The 20,333-nt window shown below is 46.9% G+C and overlaps 1 protein-coding gene across 1 annotated transcript in view; it reads left to right on the top strand.

Annotated features, from left to right (window-relative positions):
* The window catches only part of LOC115556964 (voltage-dependent T-type calcium channel subunit alpha-1I-like), a 204,845-nt gene that overhangs the window by 102,158 nt on the left and 82,354 nt on the right, over positions 1–20,333 (top strand). The window contains 2 exon segments of the mRNA XM_030374435.1: positions 18,333–18,699; positions 19,232–19,698. Coding sequence (XP_030230295.1) covers positions 18,333–18,699; positions 19,232–19,698 — 834 coding nt within the window.

Here is a 20,333-nt window from a genome sequence, read left to right as displayed (position 1 = left end):
AAATGGATTGACTAAATAAAATTAAAAAAAAGCTGTTGCCCAGTTCCTACGCGTCTGCACCCCGCCACTCCTCCAACCTCAGCAGCAGGATCCTGCGAGCGATTTTAGTGGAGAGTAAGAAAGGAGGAAGATAGCATGTACAGCACTTTCAACATTAGGCTATTTTAGCAGGGTGCTCGGGACAACGCATCTGCCACTACATTGTCCTTCCCTCTAATGTGACGTATGTCCAAAGTATATCCCTGCAAAAATAAAGACCAGCGCACGAGTCTTTGATTCGGACACTTTAGCGAATTAAGGAAAGTCAAGGGGTTATGATCTGTATACACAATCAGAGGAGAAAGGCCAGACATAATGTACACCTCAAAATGAACTAAAGCCCAGACCAAGGCGAGAGCCTCCTTTTCAATGACGGAGTAGTTCAGTTGGTGCGTATTCAATTTCTTTGAAAAGAAACTAACTGGTTTGTCTATGCCAAGCTCATCGGCCTGGAGGAGGACAGCCCCTGCGCCCAGGGCCGTCGGACTGCGGGGACAAAGGGGACAGTTGTGGGGGGGCCCAAGGCAGAGGGGGGGCCCATGACCAAAAAAAAAAAAAATTATCTCATCTTCCCCCCCCCCCCGTCAACAGGGGGGGGGGGGATTTGGTGCTACGGCCCTGCCTGCGCCCACCTGACTAGCGTCTACCTGGAGCTTAAAAAGCTCATCCATATGAGGAGCTGCCAACACCGGAGCAGCACAGAGAAGGGACTTCACATTTTCAAAAGCCTGCTGACAGACATCACTCCAAAAGTATTTAGCATCACCTCTCAACAAATTAGTGAGAGGGGTAACGACAGTGGAAAAATTCCTACAGAAACTGCGGTAATAACCCACAAGGCCAAAAAATCGCTGCAGCTCTTTTTTGGTTGTGGGTCTTTGGTACATGTCTATAGCCTCTACTTTGGCACGCAACAGCGACACTGTACCATGTCCGACCAGTCGTCCGAGGTAGGTCACCGACGCCTTTGCAAACTCGCATTTCGCTAGATTGACTGGGAAGCACGCGTCAGCCAATCGGCCGAATAAAGCATCGATACGCTGCAAGTGAGTTTCCCAGTTGTCAGAGTAGATGACAACATCATCTAAATACACTGCACAGCCCTCCAGGTCACGCACAACCATGTTCATTAAACGCTGAAACGTGGCTGGAGCATTTCTCAAACCAAACGGCATCACTGTGTGGGAACAAAAGGTCGGAAGGAGTTATGAAAGCTGATATTTCTCGAGCCCTCTCGGACAATGGCACCTGCCAATATCCTTTCAACAAATCAAATTTTGAAATAAACGTTGCAGAGGAAACTTGGTCTATGCAATCATCCATACGTGGAAGTGGGTATGAATCTGGCTTTGTCACGTTATTAACCTTGCGCAGGTCTGTGCAAAATCTTGGCGTATTATCAGGTTTTGGAACCGTCAAACATGGAGACGCCCAGCTGGACGATGACGGAACTGCAATGTTATTTTCGAGCATATATTTTATTTCCGAATCCATCTGCTTACGTTTTTCAGGATTCACCCTATAAAAACGTTGACGAATGGGCCTTGCATGACCTACATCAATATCATGTTCGATTAAAGTTGTACGTGAAGGAGTATCACCAAAAAGAGATGGATAATTATGGATGAGGGTTATAAGCTGAGTGCGTTCAACCTCCCCCAAATGGCGCAACGAGCTGTCAAGGTTAACAAGTGATTCCGAATTTTTCAACCTACCATTTAACAGGGATTGGTCAGGAGTGGACAACCCATCCTCCTCAAGCTCTGCCACCGCATGAGGGATGGAGTCCACAAGGACTGCATTAGCCAAACACGCCGGACGGGGGCATACTGGAGAGGACACACGATCGTAATAAGTCTTCAGTAGGTTAATATGACAGAGTTGGTTAGGTTTCCTACGCAAAGGCGTGGCAATCAAATAGTTTTGGTCTGAAACTTTCTTTACAACTGTATGTGGACCAGTAAATTTAGCCTGAAAGGGGGAACCGACCAAAGGCAGCAGAGCGAGAACTTGATCACCCGGGGAAAACGTGCGTTGCTCGGATATACGGTCATAAAGACGCTTCATTTTATGTTGGGCGCCTGCAAGTTTCTCTTTTGCTAGCTCTCCAGCAGCATATAGCCTATTCCTGAATCCATTTACATAATGCAGCAAGTTTTTAGGTGGCTCAGAATTCTTCCAATCGTCCTGCAAGACTGCCAAAGGGCCACGCACTGTGTGTCCAAACACCAGATCATTTGGGCTAAAGCCTGTACTTTCCTGACTTACCTCCCTAGCCCCCAGCATCAATCACGGTAACCCCTCTTCCCAGTCTCCGTCTAACTGAGTACAGTACGCACGGAGTAAAGACTTGAACGTGGCGTGGAACCTCTCAAGAGCTCCTTGACTCTGCGCGTGGTAGGCTGACGCCTTGTTATGTTTCACCCGGAGTTGTTTCAAAACCTGTGCAAACAGATGAGAGGAAAAGTTAGAACCTTGGTCTGATTGAATGACTTTGGGGATTCCAAATATGGAGATGAACTGAGTCAGGGCACGCACTACCGACTTAGTAGTGATGGTGCGTAATGGGTATGCTGCCGGATACCTAGTGCTCTGACACATCACTGTCAACAGATAGATTGCACCCGAACGCGAACGCGGTAGGGGACCAACACAGTCAATAATGAGATGCTCAAACGGTTGACCAATTGCCATAATTGGGCAGAGAGGAACAGGCTTTATGCTCTGATTCGGTTTTCCGGTCAACTGACACGTATGGCAAGTTTTAATATACGAAGCCACATCCCTCTTTAGACGAGGCCAAAAAAAATAACGCAAAATGCGATCATATGTTTTACGGACACCCATGTGTCCACACTCGTCATGTGACACTTGCAAAACCACACTATGAAATTTGGAAGGCACGACAATCTGGAAAATAGGATCTCCAACAAAATCAGGACCATGTGGCACCCACTTTCTCACAAGAACCTCATCATGAACGAAGTATGCCTGTGCACTGTCCCTCGCACCAGCAGCAGGGAGAGCCCTCACAAACAGAGGCTTCAGAGAAGGGTCCACCTGCTGCTCTCTCACCAGGTCACCGTGAGAGACAGCCAAAGGAAAATCAGACAAGGATAACCTGACAGTTTCTGGGTCATCATCCACTTTTTTAACATCGTTTGCACGGCGCATCGCACGGGTGACTGCACAAGCAGTGAACACCTCGGGAAAACTCCCTTTCGCTATCATCAGGCCTGCTTTTAACCAGCGGTACTGACGCTACCACAACGGCACATCAGCCCAAACGGCACATCAGCCCAAACACGCGCACCAACCAAACCATTACCCAATATCATTGTGACTCCTTCAATTGGTAACGCTGGCCGAACTCCCACCTGCGCTTCACCCTGGAACAAATCAGAAAAGAGCCTTATCTTGTGTAGGGGAACATTCAAAATGTTCATGCCCATTCCAAGGACTGGAATGAAGTCACCAGTATCAGAGTTTTCTGAAAACGGCAGAACTGACGCTACAATGAATGTGTCAAATGCACCAGTATCACGCAAAATTTTCACAGGAACCTTGTTGTCACCTTCCAACAGAGACACAAACCCTTCCGTTACGAATGGCAGATAAGAATCAAAACCTGGGGAGGGCTGAGTTTTGGGTGATGGTTCAGATTCTGGGGTGACATAACCGACCCGTTTCACCACAGGGGCAGCCAGACCGGCCCCTTGCGGTTCCGAACCGTTCTGGGCACCATTCGATCCACTTCTTGGCCTGAGTGCATAACACTCAGACTCCAATGTCCCTTTTTACGACAATAGTTACAAACTTTGTCAACCTCCCGTGCACTATGATCACTCCTGTATACTGACCCGACGACTCTACCTAGACCAGCAGCAGGCTGCATATCAAACAAAGGGATATTTCTCCTGAACCCAGAGTCAGCAACATAAGGGCGAGGCTCTCCAAACGTACCCTTGTGCGTCAAGGTGTAGTCGTCTGCTAGCGCAGCAGCTTCAGCAACTGTTTTAACTTCCTTTTCACCGACATAAGTAGCAATCTGTTGTGGAACTGCAGTCTTAAACTGCTCAAGCAATATCAGGTCGCACAAACTTTCAAAGTTGTCAACCTCTGAAGCAGTGCACCAGCGATTAAAGTGCAACACCAAGTCACGTGCAAATTCTAAATGTGACTGCGTCTTCCTTCTTCTCCAATTTCTGAAGTGCTGACGGTATGCCTCTGGCACCAACTCGTATACCTTCAGCACAGCAGCCTTAACTTTGGTATAACTTTGGCTATCAGTGTTACTCAGTGCTGCGTATGCCTCCTGAGCCTTTCCTGTGAAAGCACACTGCAACATAAACGTTCGCTCAGTGACGGGCCAACCCCGTGTATCCGCAATACGCTCGAACAAAGAAAGAAATGTGTCCGGGTCTCTTTCATTAAATTTGGGCAAAAGGCTCAGGTTACGAATAATATCAAAAGGACGCGAGGACGCACCACCAGACTCAAGTGAACCATGCCCATCAAACACGGAATCACCAGAGAGTTTACCCGCACTAACCAAATCTATCGACACAAGCGGAGGCAGCCCCTTTGCAACACTGGGAGAGAAAACCTGTGCGCACCTTTGCAAAATGTCATCTTTCTCCAGATTTGCTATGAGACATTCCTTAACCTCCTGTTTTTTCTTTCCAGTTATTGCAACGCCATAATGTTCAGCGATTTGTAATAATTTAGCCTTTGTAAATCGTTCCAATAACTCCTCAGATGGAGCATCAAAAAATGTTTCTATGCCAGCCATGACTGCAGAATGCCTACGGACCCAAGAGCGCAGACCAAGACTCTCCGCTGCTCACTAGAGGCACTTAACCACCTCTTAGACGGTGCGTTCCCTCTAACTACCTACACAAAAATCGTATTAAGCTCAACCCTAGTCTTCATGTGGCTACTGGCAGCGGGTACTTACGCACTGAAGCCCATGGATCGGGAAAGAAGACCAGCACGCTGGCGCCTCCCCCCAAGCACATGGATGTGCCCCCGAGACAACTGCTGCTAACCGCGGTCACCACACCACTACTGGTAGCGCTCAGCAACACCCAAAGGGATGAAGCCGTAACCTTACAGGGAAGCCCCGCAATTTTAATTGCACAACGGTGAGTCCTAGTACTGCGTCTTGCTCCAGGCTACATATCAAGCATAAATGAAAACTACCTGAATGTTGCACAAAACAAATGCTCCCCCTCTCTCGTCCAGACACCGAGCAGAAAACAAAGTAGACCAAGTTTAATTTAATCAATAATATTTAAACTTAACAAACCTCAGAGTGTCTCCCCAATGCCAATCAAGGCTTTACCACGACACACAGCGGTGCACTTTCCTATAGCCTCTTGGCAACCCGAATCAATTCATTTAACAACAAGAACAACAAGTGACACCTCCTTTCCTTCAACAAAGGAACGTCACAGGAGGTACACCCAAGTAATCAAGTGTGCCCCTACCAATCAAGGCACCTGGGAGCCACACAATCAACAAAAACCGAAATCAATCGATTTGAGTTCAACAAAAAATACTTACCACTACCTGATTCAAACGGACGAGCCCCCAATTTGTCACGGCCCGGCTCTTGGCCATAACAAATATGGAGACACACCAAGGTTTAAACTGGAAAGTAACCATAATTTATTGACAGACAGAAAGTTTAACCAAAAATAATGGGTCTGGAGAGGGAGAGATCCATGGGTAGACTGGTGAGCCTTTTATCTGCCACCCTCTGATTGGTGTTGATTGGGCAGCTCCGCCCATCTGGAACCACCTGAGAGGAGAGACCTCGGGAGGAGCAGAGGATCTTGCCCAGGTTACCTATAACAGTCAGAGGGCCGTCACACATGCCAATCAAGAATGTCTGCAGCCACTGTGGACCATGGCAGATCTGGAACAGGGTGGAGTTGGAGAGGCTCTTTTCGCTGATGCGACTTTGTGCTATTGCACACTGCACATGAGAGCAGCTCTTCTGTAATGTTCTTAGACATAGCAGGCCAGAAGATTACACCTCTAGCTCTACGTTTTGTTGCCTCAATACCTGGGTGGCCTTTGTGCACAATGTTGATGTACTCCCTGTGCAGTGATTGGGGGATGACCGCTTTATGGCCTTTCATGACGACGCCATCTTCCACTGTCAGCTCATCTCTGTATGGAAAGAAATGGCTGATGGCAGGCTGGAGTTGGCTTTCTCTGGTGGGCCATCCGTGTTGAATGATTGAGGCTTCCAGGCGGGCTGAGGATATGTAGCTCACACTCATGACTTCGTAGTCACTGTTTTCAACAGAGCTCTGCGGTGCATGTGAGCTGGGAGCTCTGGAGAGGGTGTCTGCCAGGTACATGTGCTTGCGCTTTTTGTAGATTAGGTTGATGTCGTAACTTTTCAGGCGAAGCAGCATTCTCTGGAGACGGGCAGGAGCGGCATGAATGGGCTTTTTTATGATGGTCACCAAGGGCTGGTGGTCGGTTTCTGTGATTGTGGGCCTTCCGTAGACATAGTCTTTGAATTTTGTGCTGGCAAACAACAGCTAGAAGCTCCTTTTCTATTTGAGCGTATCGTGTCTCAGTGTCTGTGAGAGCACGCGACGCAAAGGCTACAGGTCTGCCGTTCTGTAAGCATGCTGCTCCTAGTCCATAACCTGACGCGTCGCAGGTCAGTGTAACTGGGTATTTGACATTGTAATACGCCAGTACTGGTGGGCTGGCCAGCCATGAATTGAGGAGCTCAAAGGCTTCCTGATGCTGTTGAAACCAGCACCATGCTTTCTCTTTGCGGGTGAGTTGCCTAAGGGGCGCTGCAATGTCGCTGAGATTTGGAATGTACTTGCTAAGGTAGTTGACCATGCCCAGGAAGCGTTGTAGTGAGGTCACATCCGTGGGGACTGGCATGTCATTGATCGCTGCAGTTTTAGACGGGTCCGCTTTTAGGCCATTGCTTGTGAAGATGTGGCCTACATAGGCTACTTTGGTCCAGGCGAAATTTATATTTGTCTGGGTTTAGCCTGAGATTGATCTCCGTGCCCTTTCGAGCACTTTTCTCAAGTTGGCGTCGTGTTCAGCCACTCCGCGGCCTCCTATGATGATGTCATCGACGATGACTGAGCAGGGGTACCCGCAACCAGTTGTTCCATGGAGCGCTGCAAATACTTCACTGGCAGAAATTAATGCCAAAGGGCATCGAAGGAATCTGTAGCCCCCCAAATGGGGTGCTGAATGTTGGTCAGCAGTGATGATTTCTTGTCGAGACGTATCTGCCAGAAAGAGTTCTTTGCATCCAGAACAGAAAAAACTGTTGCCCCAGACATTTGCGCTACCACCTCTTCCACGCTTCGCATTGGGTGGTGGGGTCTTTTCAATGCGGTGTTGAGGTCTTGATTGATACAAAGTCTGATTTCTCGCTACCATGGACGACAACCATTCGGTTGGTTCTGTGACTAGTGTTATAACAACTATGCTTTGCATGCGTTCAAGTTCAGCTTTAACTCTTTCTTGCATTGCGACAGATGCGGTGAGCTGGACGGACCATAAGCTGTATGCTGGGATCCAAGGTCATGGAATATGTGATTGGGAGTTCTCCTAATTCCTTGCTGAAAAGGTCTTTGTACTGCAGGAACGTCTGTGAGCTGAAATCCATGTTGCTTTCCACGCTGATCTGGTGGACGTCTGGACTAATTTTCACAACCCCCCATGTCAATGCGTGCATGAAATCGTAGCAGTGGTTGCACTGCTATGTCCACAATGAAAAACGGCAATGAGTGGTTCGGCTCCTTTAAGCAGCACTGCAGTGTGGCGATGCCACTTGTCTCAATTCTTGTGCCTCCATATGCAACAAGGCTAACTGCTTTCTTCTGCTGTACAAGTTGTTCGCCATTATTGAGTCTTTTGAAAGTGCTGAGTGACATCACATTGCATTTTGCTCCTGTATCTACTTCATCTCGGTGGACTTGCCGTTTATGTTGCATTGTGACAAATCCTTCATCCTTTTCAAAGGCTTTCCGCCATCACGTCGGCAGAAGGAAAAACCAACGTTCTTAACTGGTGATAGCTACGCTAGCACGGTTAAATCCAACAGGTTGTTCAACGATGACGGAGAAAAAAGGAAAAAAAAACGTCAGTACTCGCTTCTGAACCGTGTAGAACGTTCTTACTGGTTGGTATGAGTCAAGGATCACACCGAGTTAAACGGGTGCATTTAATCCAAGCGTTCAATAAACTGCGATACAAAGAGGAAGTAAAGGGGAAACTAGCCCGCCGGGCATTCTGATTGGATGAGGCACACAGTACGGTGGCTCCGGTGGCTCATAATGAACAACTATAATCATTTAACCAAATGATCTACAGACACTAAGCGCATTGCAATTTTGGGGAAAATGGCCTGCAAGACATATAGTGTGGTGTGTCTTATTAGTGCTACTTAGCAGAACAGATTCTCATTGGTCTGGGGTTGTCTGGGACCCATAACTCGGAAGCTATTGAGCAAAAAGCCTCTTTTCATAGGCAATGAATGGGATTCTTCAAGAATTCAAATAAAATAGGTGGTTGCAAAATTTGAATTTCTAGTGAGGTGTGTCTGGGGTGTCTGGGTCCCATAACTCGGAAAGCTATTGAGCGAAAAAAAGTTTTCATAATGAAAATGAATGGGGATTTCTTAAAAAAAATGAAAATAATTAAGGTTAGGGTTAGGAGGAGTGCAAAATAGGATTTTTTTAATGAGGTGTGTCGTGTTAATTAGAGCTGGGTTTCGATTCAAATTTCAAGAATCGAATTACGATTCCGATTTTTAAGTTTCAGAATCGATTTTTTTTCCGATTTTCTCAGATTCCATCCGATCGATTTTGATCTGATTTCCGATTCGATCCGATTTCGATTCGATCCGGGGGTTAATGTTATTAAAAATGAAAAATGTATTTGAACCGTTTCCTTCACTTCATGACTGTGTAGAGGAGCAACATATTAAAACTAGTATTATATCAATATTAAACAGCAAATCTTACAAGTATTGGTAGTTACTGATGGCTGGAAGACTGATGAAAAGGTTTAAGGGTCAATCTACCCTTCAAGAAAGGATAATTCAGGACAATAAATGGAGGACATCATTGAGGTGACTATATCTGCAACAGTGGATTCCTACTGGGACACTAACCAGTGCATTATTATTATGCTTGAAAATAATTAAGAATTCACCCAAAAGCGGTTGCTACCAAAAGCATTTTTATTTTAAAACTGCTCACACTTAATAAACTGAGAAGTACTGAAACTGGAAGTATAAAATGTAAACGTTGAGCATTTTTCTTTAAAGTGCGAACATAAGAACAGAACAATTTTAAACTGTAAAGCATGAATGGCGTCTATATGAGCATGTTCAAATCTGTTCTAAAACCACACTCAAGATTTGTTTTCAAGAATATGCAGCACCCTAAGTGTTCAGGGGAATCCCATGAATATTTCCCATGAATATATAAAATATAAATTTTTATATAAAATTATAAAATTCTAATTTTTTTTTTTTTTTTTTAATTAAAAGAAAATCGATCTTTGGACGTACGAATCGATAATCGGTCATTAATATGCGAATCGATTAAAAATCGGAAAATCGATTTTTTTCAACACAGCTCTAGTGTTAATACCACATAGCAGGACAGGTCTGCATTGGTATGGGGTGTCTTGGGTGCCATAACTCGGAAACTATTGACCAAAAAGGCGTTAGGAAATTAATGGGATTCTTAATAATAAATAAATACATAGGAGGTGCAAAATATGAATTTTTCGTGAGGTGTGTCTTGTTAGTACCACCTAGCAGGACAGGTCGGCATTGGTCTGGGGTGTCTGTCTCCCATAACTCAGAAGCTATTGAGCATAAAGCCGTTTTTCTTAGGAAATGAAGGGATTTTTTAAAATTCAAATGAAATAGGAAGTGCAAAATATGAATTTTTAATGAGGTGTGTCTTGTTAGTACCACATAGCAGGACAGTTCTGCATTGGTCTTGGGTGTCTGGTTCCCATAACTCGGACGCTATTGAGCAAAAAGCCGTTTTCCATAGGAAATTAATGGGATTCTTAAAAAAAAATCATAAAATAGGAGGTGCAAAATATGAATTTTTAATTAGGTGTGTCTTGTTAGTACCACATAGTAGAACAGGTCTACATTGGTCTGGGGTGTCCAATAAATCGGAAGCTATTGAGCAAAAAGCATTTTTCCATAGGAAATGAATATCCGAACATCTGTCGAATATCCAACATCAAACTGACTTCACCACGGTGGAGTATGGTTTATTGGCGATGTGCGAAGTAGTTGGTGGTGGAAAGAACATCAGATCTGCCTCCCGCATTAATAAAGCGATTGTGGTTTTCTTATCTGAAACCGCGATGGTGGATAAATTGATCCGGGAAGTGCTTGTTAATATGGACTCATTTGTTGTTCTGCCTCTATCGTCCCATGCCAAGAACACCGGGACCTTCTCTCCAATGTATCCATGTATTTCGAAAATTAGATTTTGGAGAGGATACTGGAAACAAATGGCACCGATAAGGCCACCGGGACCTCGGACACCCGGTCTCGCGCCAACACCACCGGGACCTATTGCGGATTTACAGACACCCGCTCCCGCACCAAAAATGCCGGGACCTGTTGCGGTTTTACGGACACCTGGTCCTGCACCAGCACCACCGGGACCTGTTGCGGATTTACAGACACCCGTTCCCGCACCAACACTGCCGGGACCTGTTGCGGTTTTACGGACACCTGGTCCTGCACCAGCACCACCGGGACCTGTTGCGGATTTACAGACACCCGGTCCCGCACCAAGACCACCGGGACCTGTTGTGGATTTACCCACCCAGTCTCAAGGAAATACGTGACACTATCATGTCATTTAATCTATTCATTCGTGATCTGGGACACGACATTTGTTTTTCTTTTGTGCCAAAAAGCACAAATTTCAAACTCAAGTACCTAATGTCACTTAAGGAGCTCCGTAGGCCTACAGATAATTTATTGTTTATTTTTCTCATTTGTTCCAAGAAACACAGAAAAATTGTCTGTGATAACTAACAATATGACAGCTTTTGGCAACCCGTTTCTACTTTCACCTTTTGATTCTGAGAAATTATGACAATTCACGGATATATTTAATGCAGGTGCGCTGCTCTGTAGGCAAACCGCAATGGAGAAAAAGGTAGCTGCTTCATCTCTTCTATTTAGAATTGTAGGCCTATGTCTTAATGTTGATTTTATCTAGCCATCTATTGTTTTGTTTATTTATAGCTCTATGTGAAAGAAATTCTGTGACGATGCCTCAGTGTCGCGAGCAGACGTTGCCATGTAATTTGTGATTTTTGGAACGAATGAATAGATTAAATGACATGAGAGTGTCACGTATTTCCGTGAGACTGGGTTGGATTTACAGACACCCGGTCCCGAACAAACACCATCGGGACATGTTGTGGACTCCCAGACATCCGGTCCTTCTAGTGCTGGAGCCCAGAGGACGTTCAGGTGGCAGGACATACAGTTTTCCCCAACACCTCAGCAGCGACTGACCAGCGCAGCTGATGAGGACCGAGAGATCGCCGTGTCTGCTGCAGCTGAAACCATCCAGCCAACCAGAGCGGAGCAGCGGCAAACGCAAAGCGAAGAGCAGTGGGAGCCAGGCGGGGGCGAAAACTGGGCGCAGTTTCTCTTTGGAGATGAATCTGAAATCGATTTGAATGAATACCAGGAAGTTACCATGGAGAATGTGCAGCAGCCGGTAGAGGGGGAAAGTGTGGATGTTCTGGGGAAGTTTGTTCAGAAGGGTAAGCAAATTCCTGGACAACACAAAGGGTCAGCGTAAGATAAGCCTTACATCTTTCTTCCCTGACTATAATCTGTTTCCCCTCTCCTCTACTGCGGCTTTAAGGAATGCCACTTTGACAGAGCTTACTATACAGAAGCGTTTCTGCATCAAGAAACTGCTGAGTACAGTAAGGGCTGAAGTAAGCAGTCGTTTTAAATCCACGGTACTACCTAATGAGTATCTTTTTGTTAGGGTTAGGTTTTCTTACCATCTTTATGGCCACCTTTTTTCTTGGGAACCTCAATATCAATGGCTGTAGAAATGCAAAGAAAATAGCAGCACTAGTGAAATATATTAACCTGAAACATTCCTCTGTTGTTTTTTTACAAGAGTGTCACTCCGACCAAGATAATTAGCCACAGTGGGAATTGGAATGGAAAAGACCAGTGTACTTGAGTCATGGCTCTAGTGTTAGTGCTGGTGTAGCTACTCTTCTCTCCCCTGGTCTACCTTGGCAAGGTATGTCTCATGTGAGCATTATTATCAGGACGCCTACATAGGGTTGATGCCTCCTTAGATGGAATGGCTTTTTCTTTACATAACATGTACACTCCGTGCGAAGGCCAGGAGAGATGTGGTTTCTTGAAAGCGCTGTCAAACGCATTGAAAAGCTGCCCCCCAGATAATGTACTTATTCTAAGCGGGGATTTTAACTCCACACTGGACCACACTTTGGATCGGAACCACGATGAGCCTCATCCTCAATCAGCCAATGAGCTGAGAGCTTTGGTAGCTTATCATGGCCTTGTGGATGTGTGGGGAGAGGGGTTTCCAGGTTCTAGGCAGTACACCTGGTTAAAAACAAATATAAACATATTATCAGGGGCAAGGCAAGACCATATTTATGTTAGAAAACAGGATATGGGACTTTTTTTAAGAGCAGTATCACCCTATGGGCCTGTCTGACCATCACTATGTCACTGTGTCAATTGCCACCACACCATTGAAGCCAAAAAGCCCATACTGGCATTTTAACATTAGGCTACTTCAAGATCAGGGGTTTGTGAGTTCTTTCAACTTTTTTTGGGAGACCTTGAGGGTGGAGAAAGCACGACCCGAGTCCCTAACACAGTGGTGGGACTTTGGGAAAGTCCAAATCAGATTGTTTTGTCAACAATACACAGCAAATTCCACCGAGCTGTAAAGTCGAAACTTGAAGCTTCTTAGAGATCTTATTTATATCTGCTAAGGCCAGTGGTAGGGATATAGCAGGGTTTGAGACCTATTTAAATCAGAATAAGTTGCAGCTTAGGAGACTTCTGGAGGATAGGGGGGAGGGGGCACTAGTGAGAGCCCGCTTTTGGCTTTATGCAGACATGGATGATCCCACTAATTTATTTTTTGGACTAGAGAAGCGGACACCAAATACTGAACACATGCAGTGTCTCAAGCTCCCTGGTGGAAGAGAGACAAGTGACCCAGCAGACATCAGGTCACTTTCGTTGTTGTTTTATGAATATCTGTTTAGAGCTAAGGATTGTGATAAATCTGCGGGGGATGAGCTCCTGCAAGATTTACCATGATTAGGAGAGGAGGAGGCCCTGATACTAGAGCACTCCCTTTCCTACAGTGAGCTCAACCAGGCAGTACAACAACACAACTCTGGCCGGACACCTGATTGGATGGTCTGTCTGGGGAGTTCTATAAGGCATTCTGGTCTCTTTTTGGGCCAGACCTTCATACCATCCTCCAGGAGTCTATTGGACAGGGAAGTCTACCTTTAAGTTGTCGTAGGGCAGTCCTTGGCGCCCTGTCTCTCTCCTATGCGTGGACACAAAGATCTTCTCCAGAGCACTCACCAATAGGTTGAAGGCTGTAGTAGGCTCAGTGGTCCATAGTGATCAAACATACAGCATTCCAAATCGATCGATTTTTGATAACCTGTTTCTGGCTCGTGACATCATAACCACAGCAGCCTAACATAATCTGAACCTGGGCCTTCTCTCCTTAGACCAGGAGAAGGCTTTTCATCGGGTCGACCATGACTTTCTCTTTAGGACTTTAGAGGCTTATGGGTTTGGTCCAGTTTTGATAGGCCTCATCAAGTTGATGTATAAAGACATTTTTAGCATCCTTAAAATTAAAGGCTCACTCACCAGACCTGGAGGGGTGAGGGGAGGGGTGTGGCCTCTCTGGGCTTCTTTATGCTATCTCTATTGAACCTCTCCTTGTAATGCTAAGCACCGTCGCTGCACCAGGGATTTCACAGGCTCCTACCGTGTCACTTACAGCCTATGCGGATGATGTAACAGTGATTCTGCAGTTGCAGGAGGATGTGAAAGTGCTCTCTCAGGTTTTACAAACCAACCCAAGAGCTGCGTCTGCTAAGATTAACTGGGAGAAATGTTCTTCCTTTTTAATTGGAGACTGGCAGGACTCGACACCACCGATTTTGCCACAAAGTTGCGTCTGGAATTTGGATGGCTTTAAGTTTTTGGGGGTATATCTAGGAACTTTTGGATATATGGAAAAGAACTGGGAGGGGATGGAAAAGAAGAAAGCAGGTTGGTTGCAACGGTGGAGGAGGATATTACCACAGCTCTCGTATAGAGGGCGGGTGCTGGTAGTCAAAAACCTGGTGGCATCGATGTTGTGGCACAGAGCATTCGTAGTTGATCCCCCTGTCTCCCTCCTCTGTATGCTCCAGAAGACTTTTGTACATTTATTTTGGGATGGGTATCATTGGCTGGCCCCGGGGGTTTTGTCCCTGCCAGTGGCTGACGGAGGGCAGGGACTGATTCACCTCGCAAGTAAGGTCTCTTCTATGAGACTACAGATGGCTCAATGTCTCCTCTATGCGCCCGACAGTGTGCTTTGGGTTTCCTTTGCGCGGTCAGTGATGCATTGCGTTAGGGCTTTGACCCTGGACAGAAAATAATTTCTGTTGACGATCGATGGATACAAGGGTTTCATGTCTACTTTTTCTATGAATCTGTCCTGGAAGAATGAAATATTCTAACTGTGTCTAGAAAAACCAGAGGAACATTATGGTACAGAATAGGCCCCTTTTTTTTTTTCATGCCCACCCAGGAGAGAGTTGGGGATAGCTTGATCTCTGCTATTATGGGAGCAGGCATGACTAAGTTGGGACACCTGATAGACCGTGAGAACGGAAGGTGGTAGTTGGCACGGGAGGTCAGTGCCCAGACTGGACTGAGGTCTCTGCGCCTGGTGGCTGACCTGTTGGGCAGGCTCAGAGTCTCGCTCCCGGTGCTGCAGCAAATAGCGTGGTAGTAGGAATACAAGAACGTGTGGTTTTCCCTGATCTTCCGATTCTCCCAAATGTGTATCTAGAGGAGAGGGACACCTGCTGATCTTTAATGGTCTTACTGATTTAGTTTTTGCCTCAGTTGACCGAAAGTCACTCTATCACATATGCAGCAAATCCCTGTTTTTCAAGCAGCTGGCCAGTCGTCTAGACACCAAGTGGCGGGAACATGGACAGTTCCACCGGACATCTCTCCCACATGGCGATTGATGTACAAGCCTCCCACCTCCAAAAGAGTGGGGGACTTGCAGTGGCGTGTCCTTCACTTGGCCATCCCCACTAATCGTTTTGTCTCAAGGTTCAACCCCGACGTCATGCCAGCCTGCCCTTTCTGCCCAGCCTCAGACACGGTTTTAATTTTTTTACTGAATGCTCAAGATTGTTACCTTTCTTTTCTTTTCTGCAGACATTGTTGGGGAAACTTGGGTTTCTGTTCAATCAGTATCTGTTAGTATTTTCAGTGAAGTACAGTAAGGAGAGAAAAGGAAAATGTACACTGGCAATTTTTCCTTCTCGGCCAGGCAAAGCTGGCCATCTGTAAAACCCACAAGACTGAGAAGGAGGAGGGCAATGGGAAGGATTTAGTGGGGGTGTTTAAAGTGATGGTCAGGACCAGGGTGGCAGCTGATTTTGCATACTATAAAATGACTGATGAGTTTTTGTGTTTCAACCAGCGGTGGTGCATCGGTGGTGTCATATGCTCAGTGAACTCCACTGATGGAATCTCTTTCCAGTTTTAAGACAATGTTTTTAGTTTTGATCCTTTTGGTTTGACTTAATAAAAGGGAGAGATGATGTATGTTTTTTGAGGTATCACATGTAATGAAATAAAAGTACTATTAAAAGTCAAAGTCCCTCTCTGTGTTTCTCTCTCTCTCTTTCTCTCTCTCTATTCGTCTCTCTCTCTCTCTCTCTCTCTCTCTCTCTCTCTCTCTCTCTCTCTCTCTCTCTCTCTCTCTCTCTCTCTCTCTCTCTCTCTCTCTGTCTCTCTCTCTCTCCACCCCTCATTACATCCATCATGTTGACCCAAATGACTGAAGGATTCTAACAGTGAAGATTACTTTGTCATTATTAGTATCAATATGAGACACAGACAGAGAGAGAGAGAGAGAGAGAGAGAGAGAGAGACACAGACACAGAGAGAGAGACACAGACAGAGAGGGAGACGGACACAAACTGAGAGAGAAAGGCACATACAGACAGAGAGAGAGAGAGACCTGTGGTGATGAGAGAAGGACCTCAAACTCCCCATAAACAGACTCATCCCCCTGGACTCACTCTTTCCACAATAATTGCTATATTGCACACATCCTCCATATGGTAAATACTGTGTATTAAGAGTGTATATTTAATTTATCTGTTTATACGATATACTGTCATTTTTATTAAATTGCACTAAAAAATATTCCAATAAAACCTTTTTGAATTGAATTGAAATGAATTGAGACCCAGACAGACAGACAGACAGACAGACAGACAGGCAGACAGACAGACAGACAGACAGGTGAGAAGGGAGAGGCTGAGGATTAGCAGGGTGGTGTCAGTGAGGGGATGTCTTGGCGTCTAAAAGCGCTTGGGGCGTATTGGCACAGCGGTAGCTAGCCAGGCTAGCACCAGGCTAGCAGCAGTGCTCTCTCCAACCCCAGAGAGCGTTGGTGTTCTACTTGGCTTTACTCATGCGTGACTGCATCTCACATCTTTATGTATGGATGAGGATGTTTTACTGTAAGTACGTCCATACTCACTGCTCCTCTCCTCGCCTGGGGGTGTTTCTTGTTCACGTTATAACATTGGCCTCACTGAGGAGCTTCTGTCCCGCAGTGGTTGTGTTCAGAGCGTCTCAGACACTACCGCCACGCGGCGCAGCACTCAGCCAATCAGCAGAGTACTGGTCCGGTGGCTTTGAGCCCTAACGACCTGCCTGTGTCTCCATTACAACCACACAAAGGTCACAGCTCATTAATTAGAGAGATCAGCGTTGGAGCAGAAGGAGGCCGTCTGTGTGATTGACTCTCTGAGGGATCCCGGGTTGGATGCCCTTCTAGACCGCCCTGATCAGCACCACCTTAACGACCGTATACCTCACCTCGCTCCTCCGACTGAAGCGTCTCAGTGAGGATATGAACTACTGGGAACGACCTCAACACTGACCGGCTTAACGTACACCTTCTGAAGTACACTTATTTAGATTAAATTAAATGTAACAAAAATTAAATGTCCCTCTCTGTCTTTCTCTGTCTTTCTCTAGCTGTGGTCGAAATCGTTCCCTATCATGGATGTAGTGCACTAAATAGGGTGCACGCCATTTTGTAGGGTGTTCGAATTCTCAGTGGTCCACTATATAGGGCACTATATAGTGGACTTAAAATAGGGTACATACGATGTTCCCTACATGTTACTCCGGTATACCACAATGCAATGCGGTTGTATTTTTTCCAGGGGAGAAGAAGAAGCCGAATAACCGCGAAAACGAATACATTTAATGCGAGCCTCCGGCTTTCTTTTAGAAATGTCAACAATTTATTTGGGATTTAAAATAGAATATTTAACATTCAAAATTAATTAAACAAGGAAATGTAACATTCAACATCAATACAACCTCCAGCTTTCGTCGTGAGTGCCCGGTTTGTTTACATGATGTGGGCGCATCTGTCTGCGTCGCACAAATACCCGGCGCATTTACTGACGCAAATGACGTTTAGAAATGTTAAGCGTAGTGTCCGAATTCTCGTTCCCTATTCCCTATATAGTGCACTATATCATGTACACTATATAGGGAATAGGGAACGAGTGTATAGGGAACGATTTCGAACACAGCTTCTGTCTCTCTAGCTGTCTCTATCTTCCTCCATTCTCTGCACCCAGCCCTTCATCTCCCTCTCGCTCCATCTCCCTCTCTCGCTCCATCTCCCTCCCTCTTCTCTCCCTCTGACCCTCTCGCTCTCTCCCCCAGATCGGGTCCTTCTTCATGATCAACCTGTGTCTGGTGGTTATCTCTCTCTCTCTCTCTCTCTCTCTCTCTCTCTCTCTCTCTCTCTCTCTCTCTCTCTCTCTCTCTCTCTCTCTATAGATCGGCTCCTTCTTCATGATCAACCTGTGTCTGTTGGTGATCTCTCTCTCTCTCTCTCTCTCTCTCTCTCTCTCTCTCTCTCTCTCTCCAGATCGGCTCCTTCTTCATGATCAACCTGTGTCTGGTGGTGATCGCCACCCAGTTCTCTGAGACCAAGCAGCGCGAGCACCAGCTGATGCAGGAGCAGCGCGCGGCGTGCCTGTCTTCCTCCACGCTGGCCAGCCTGGCCGAGCCAGGTGACTGCTACGAGGAACTCTTCCAGCTCGTCTGCCACGTGCTGCGGAAGGCCCGCCGCCGCTCATCCGCACTCTACTACACACTGAGGGGCCAGCCCCCGCCGCCCACCGGGGCCCGCAACAACCGCCGCGCCGGGGGCTGTGCGGGCAGAGGAGGAGGAGGAGGAGGAGGAAGCGGTGGGAATGTCAACGGGGGGCGGCGCCACTCCAAGCAGCTCAGACGTGAGTATGGAGGCCTTGGGGGCAGACGTCTGGACGGACCATAGTTATGTTTACCTTCAAGGTGTTTGAGACGCTTTTATCCAGAGCGACTTCCAATAAGTACGTTTTTCAGAAGAAAGAGAAACAACAATATATCTCTGTGGGAACAGTAAGGGTGTTCATAGAACCAAGTGCCAAGCACTAAACATCACTAGGTTAACCCACAGAGATACCTAGGGCAAGAAGCTACACAATGCTAAGTACTGTTTACTTACTCTTAGCGATGGCGGTACCAGTGTACTCGTACACCTTCTTGTGCTGCTGTAGCATCACTCGTCATCAACATTGGACCAGATAAAGACACCCTAGAAGATGTGTTTCCCCAGTGTTCAATCTGTGGCTGAATGTGTGTTTCCACGATGGCCGATGATTTGAGTCTGTTTGCCTCCCTCCCTCTCACTCTCTCTCTCTCCATCTCTCTCTCTCTCTCTCTCTCTCTCTCTGTCCGTCTGTCCATCTGCCTCTCTCTCACTGTCTCTCTGTCTCCCCGCAGCGTCTCCCTGTCCTCACCAGCCCCGCCCCACCCCGGACCAGGGCAGCCCACCCCCGCTGCCCCACTCCCCCGTCCCCCTCTCCGTCTCTCCCCAGCCCGAGGACTGCCCCCTGTGTGCGTTGTCACTCAAAGAGGGGGCCGGCGCGGCGGGTGACTCGGCCAATGGGGAGGAGGAGGAGGAGGAGGAGCCGGTGGAGGGGACGGAGAAGGAGCAGAACCAGCTGGAGGAAACCAGAGAGGGAGAGGGGGAGGCCGGGGGGGGAGGAGCCAGAGGGGGGAGGGGGCGGGTGAGACCCAAGAGGAGGAGGCGGAGGAGTAGGAGGACCTGCCTGGGGCGCCTCAAGGACCTCTGGGACGAGATGAGAAGGAAGCTGTGGGGCATCGTGGAAAGCAAGTACTTCAGCCGCGGCATCATGATGGCCATCCTCATCAACACCATCAGCATGGGCATCGAGCACCACAACCAGGTGAGACCCCAACCAGGTGAACTCTGATAGGTCCACAGAGCGACAAACTAATAGTAGGTTTGATCCGAGTGGATGTAGGATAGTCAAGGGAGTCTATGAAGGGGGGGGGGGGCTCCTCGGTGGAGGAGCTCAGCCACAATCTTCCCTGACAAACCGTTATTGTTACAAAGATTACTCTTATAAATATTGTACATCACATTATTCGTACATCCCTTTGATGACACAAACAGTAATCCTATCCGACTGCTGTGTCTGAACACAGACACCCAACGTTATGCTAGCAGAGGAACTCCATGGGGGGCCACCAACTACGATCTCTCTCTCTCTCTCTCTCTCTCTCTCTCTCTCTCTCTCTCTCTCTCTCTCTCTCTCTCTCTCTCTCTCTCTCTCTCTAACTCAGTCTCCTCATGGAGAGTCCCCTCTTGGAGACAAACTCCTCATGGATCTGATTCCTCTTGGAGACAGACTCCTCATGGAGAGTCTCCTCATGGAGACGGATTCCCGGCTCAGGAGATTAGATTAACCAATGACAGGACTCAGAGGGAGCATTGGAGAGCATCACAGTGCTAACTGCGTCGCTGGCAACTCAGTAAACGCTGAGGCCAGCGGAAGATTAAACACAGCAGACTACTGGA

This window comes from Gadus morhua, chromosome 2 (genome assembly GCF_902167405.1).
Source record: "Gadus morhua chromosome 2, gadMor3.0, whole genome shotgun sequence".
NCBI lineage: Eukaryota > Metazoa > Chordata > Actinopteri > Gadiformes > Gadidae > Gadus > Gadus morhua.
Note: the sequence above shows the minus strand (reverse complement) of the source record. Positions and strands in the feature narration are given on the sequence as shown.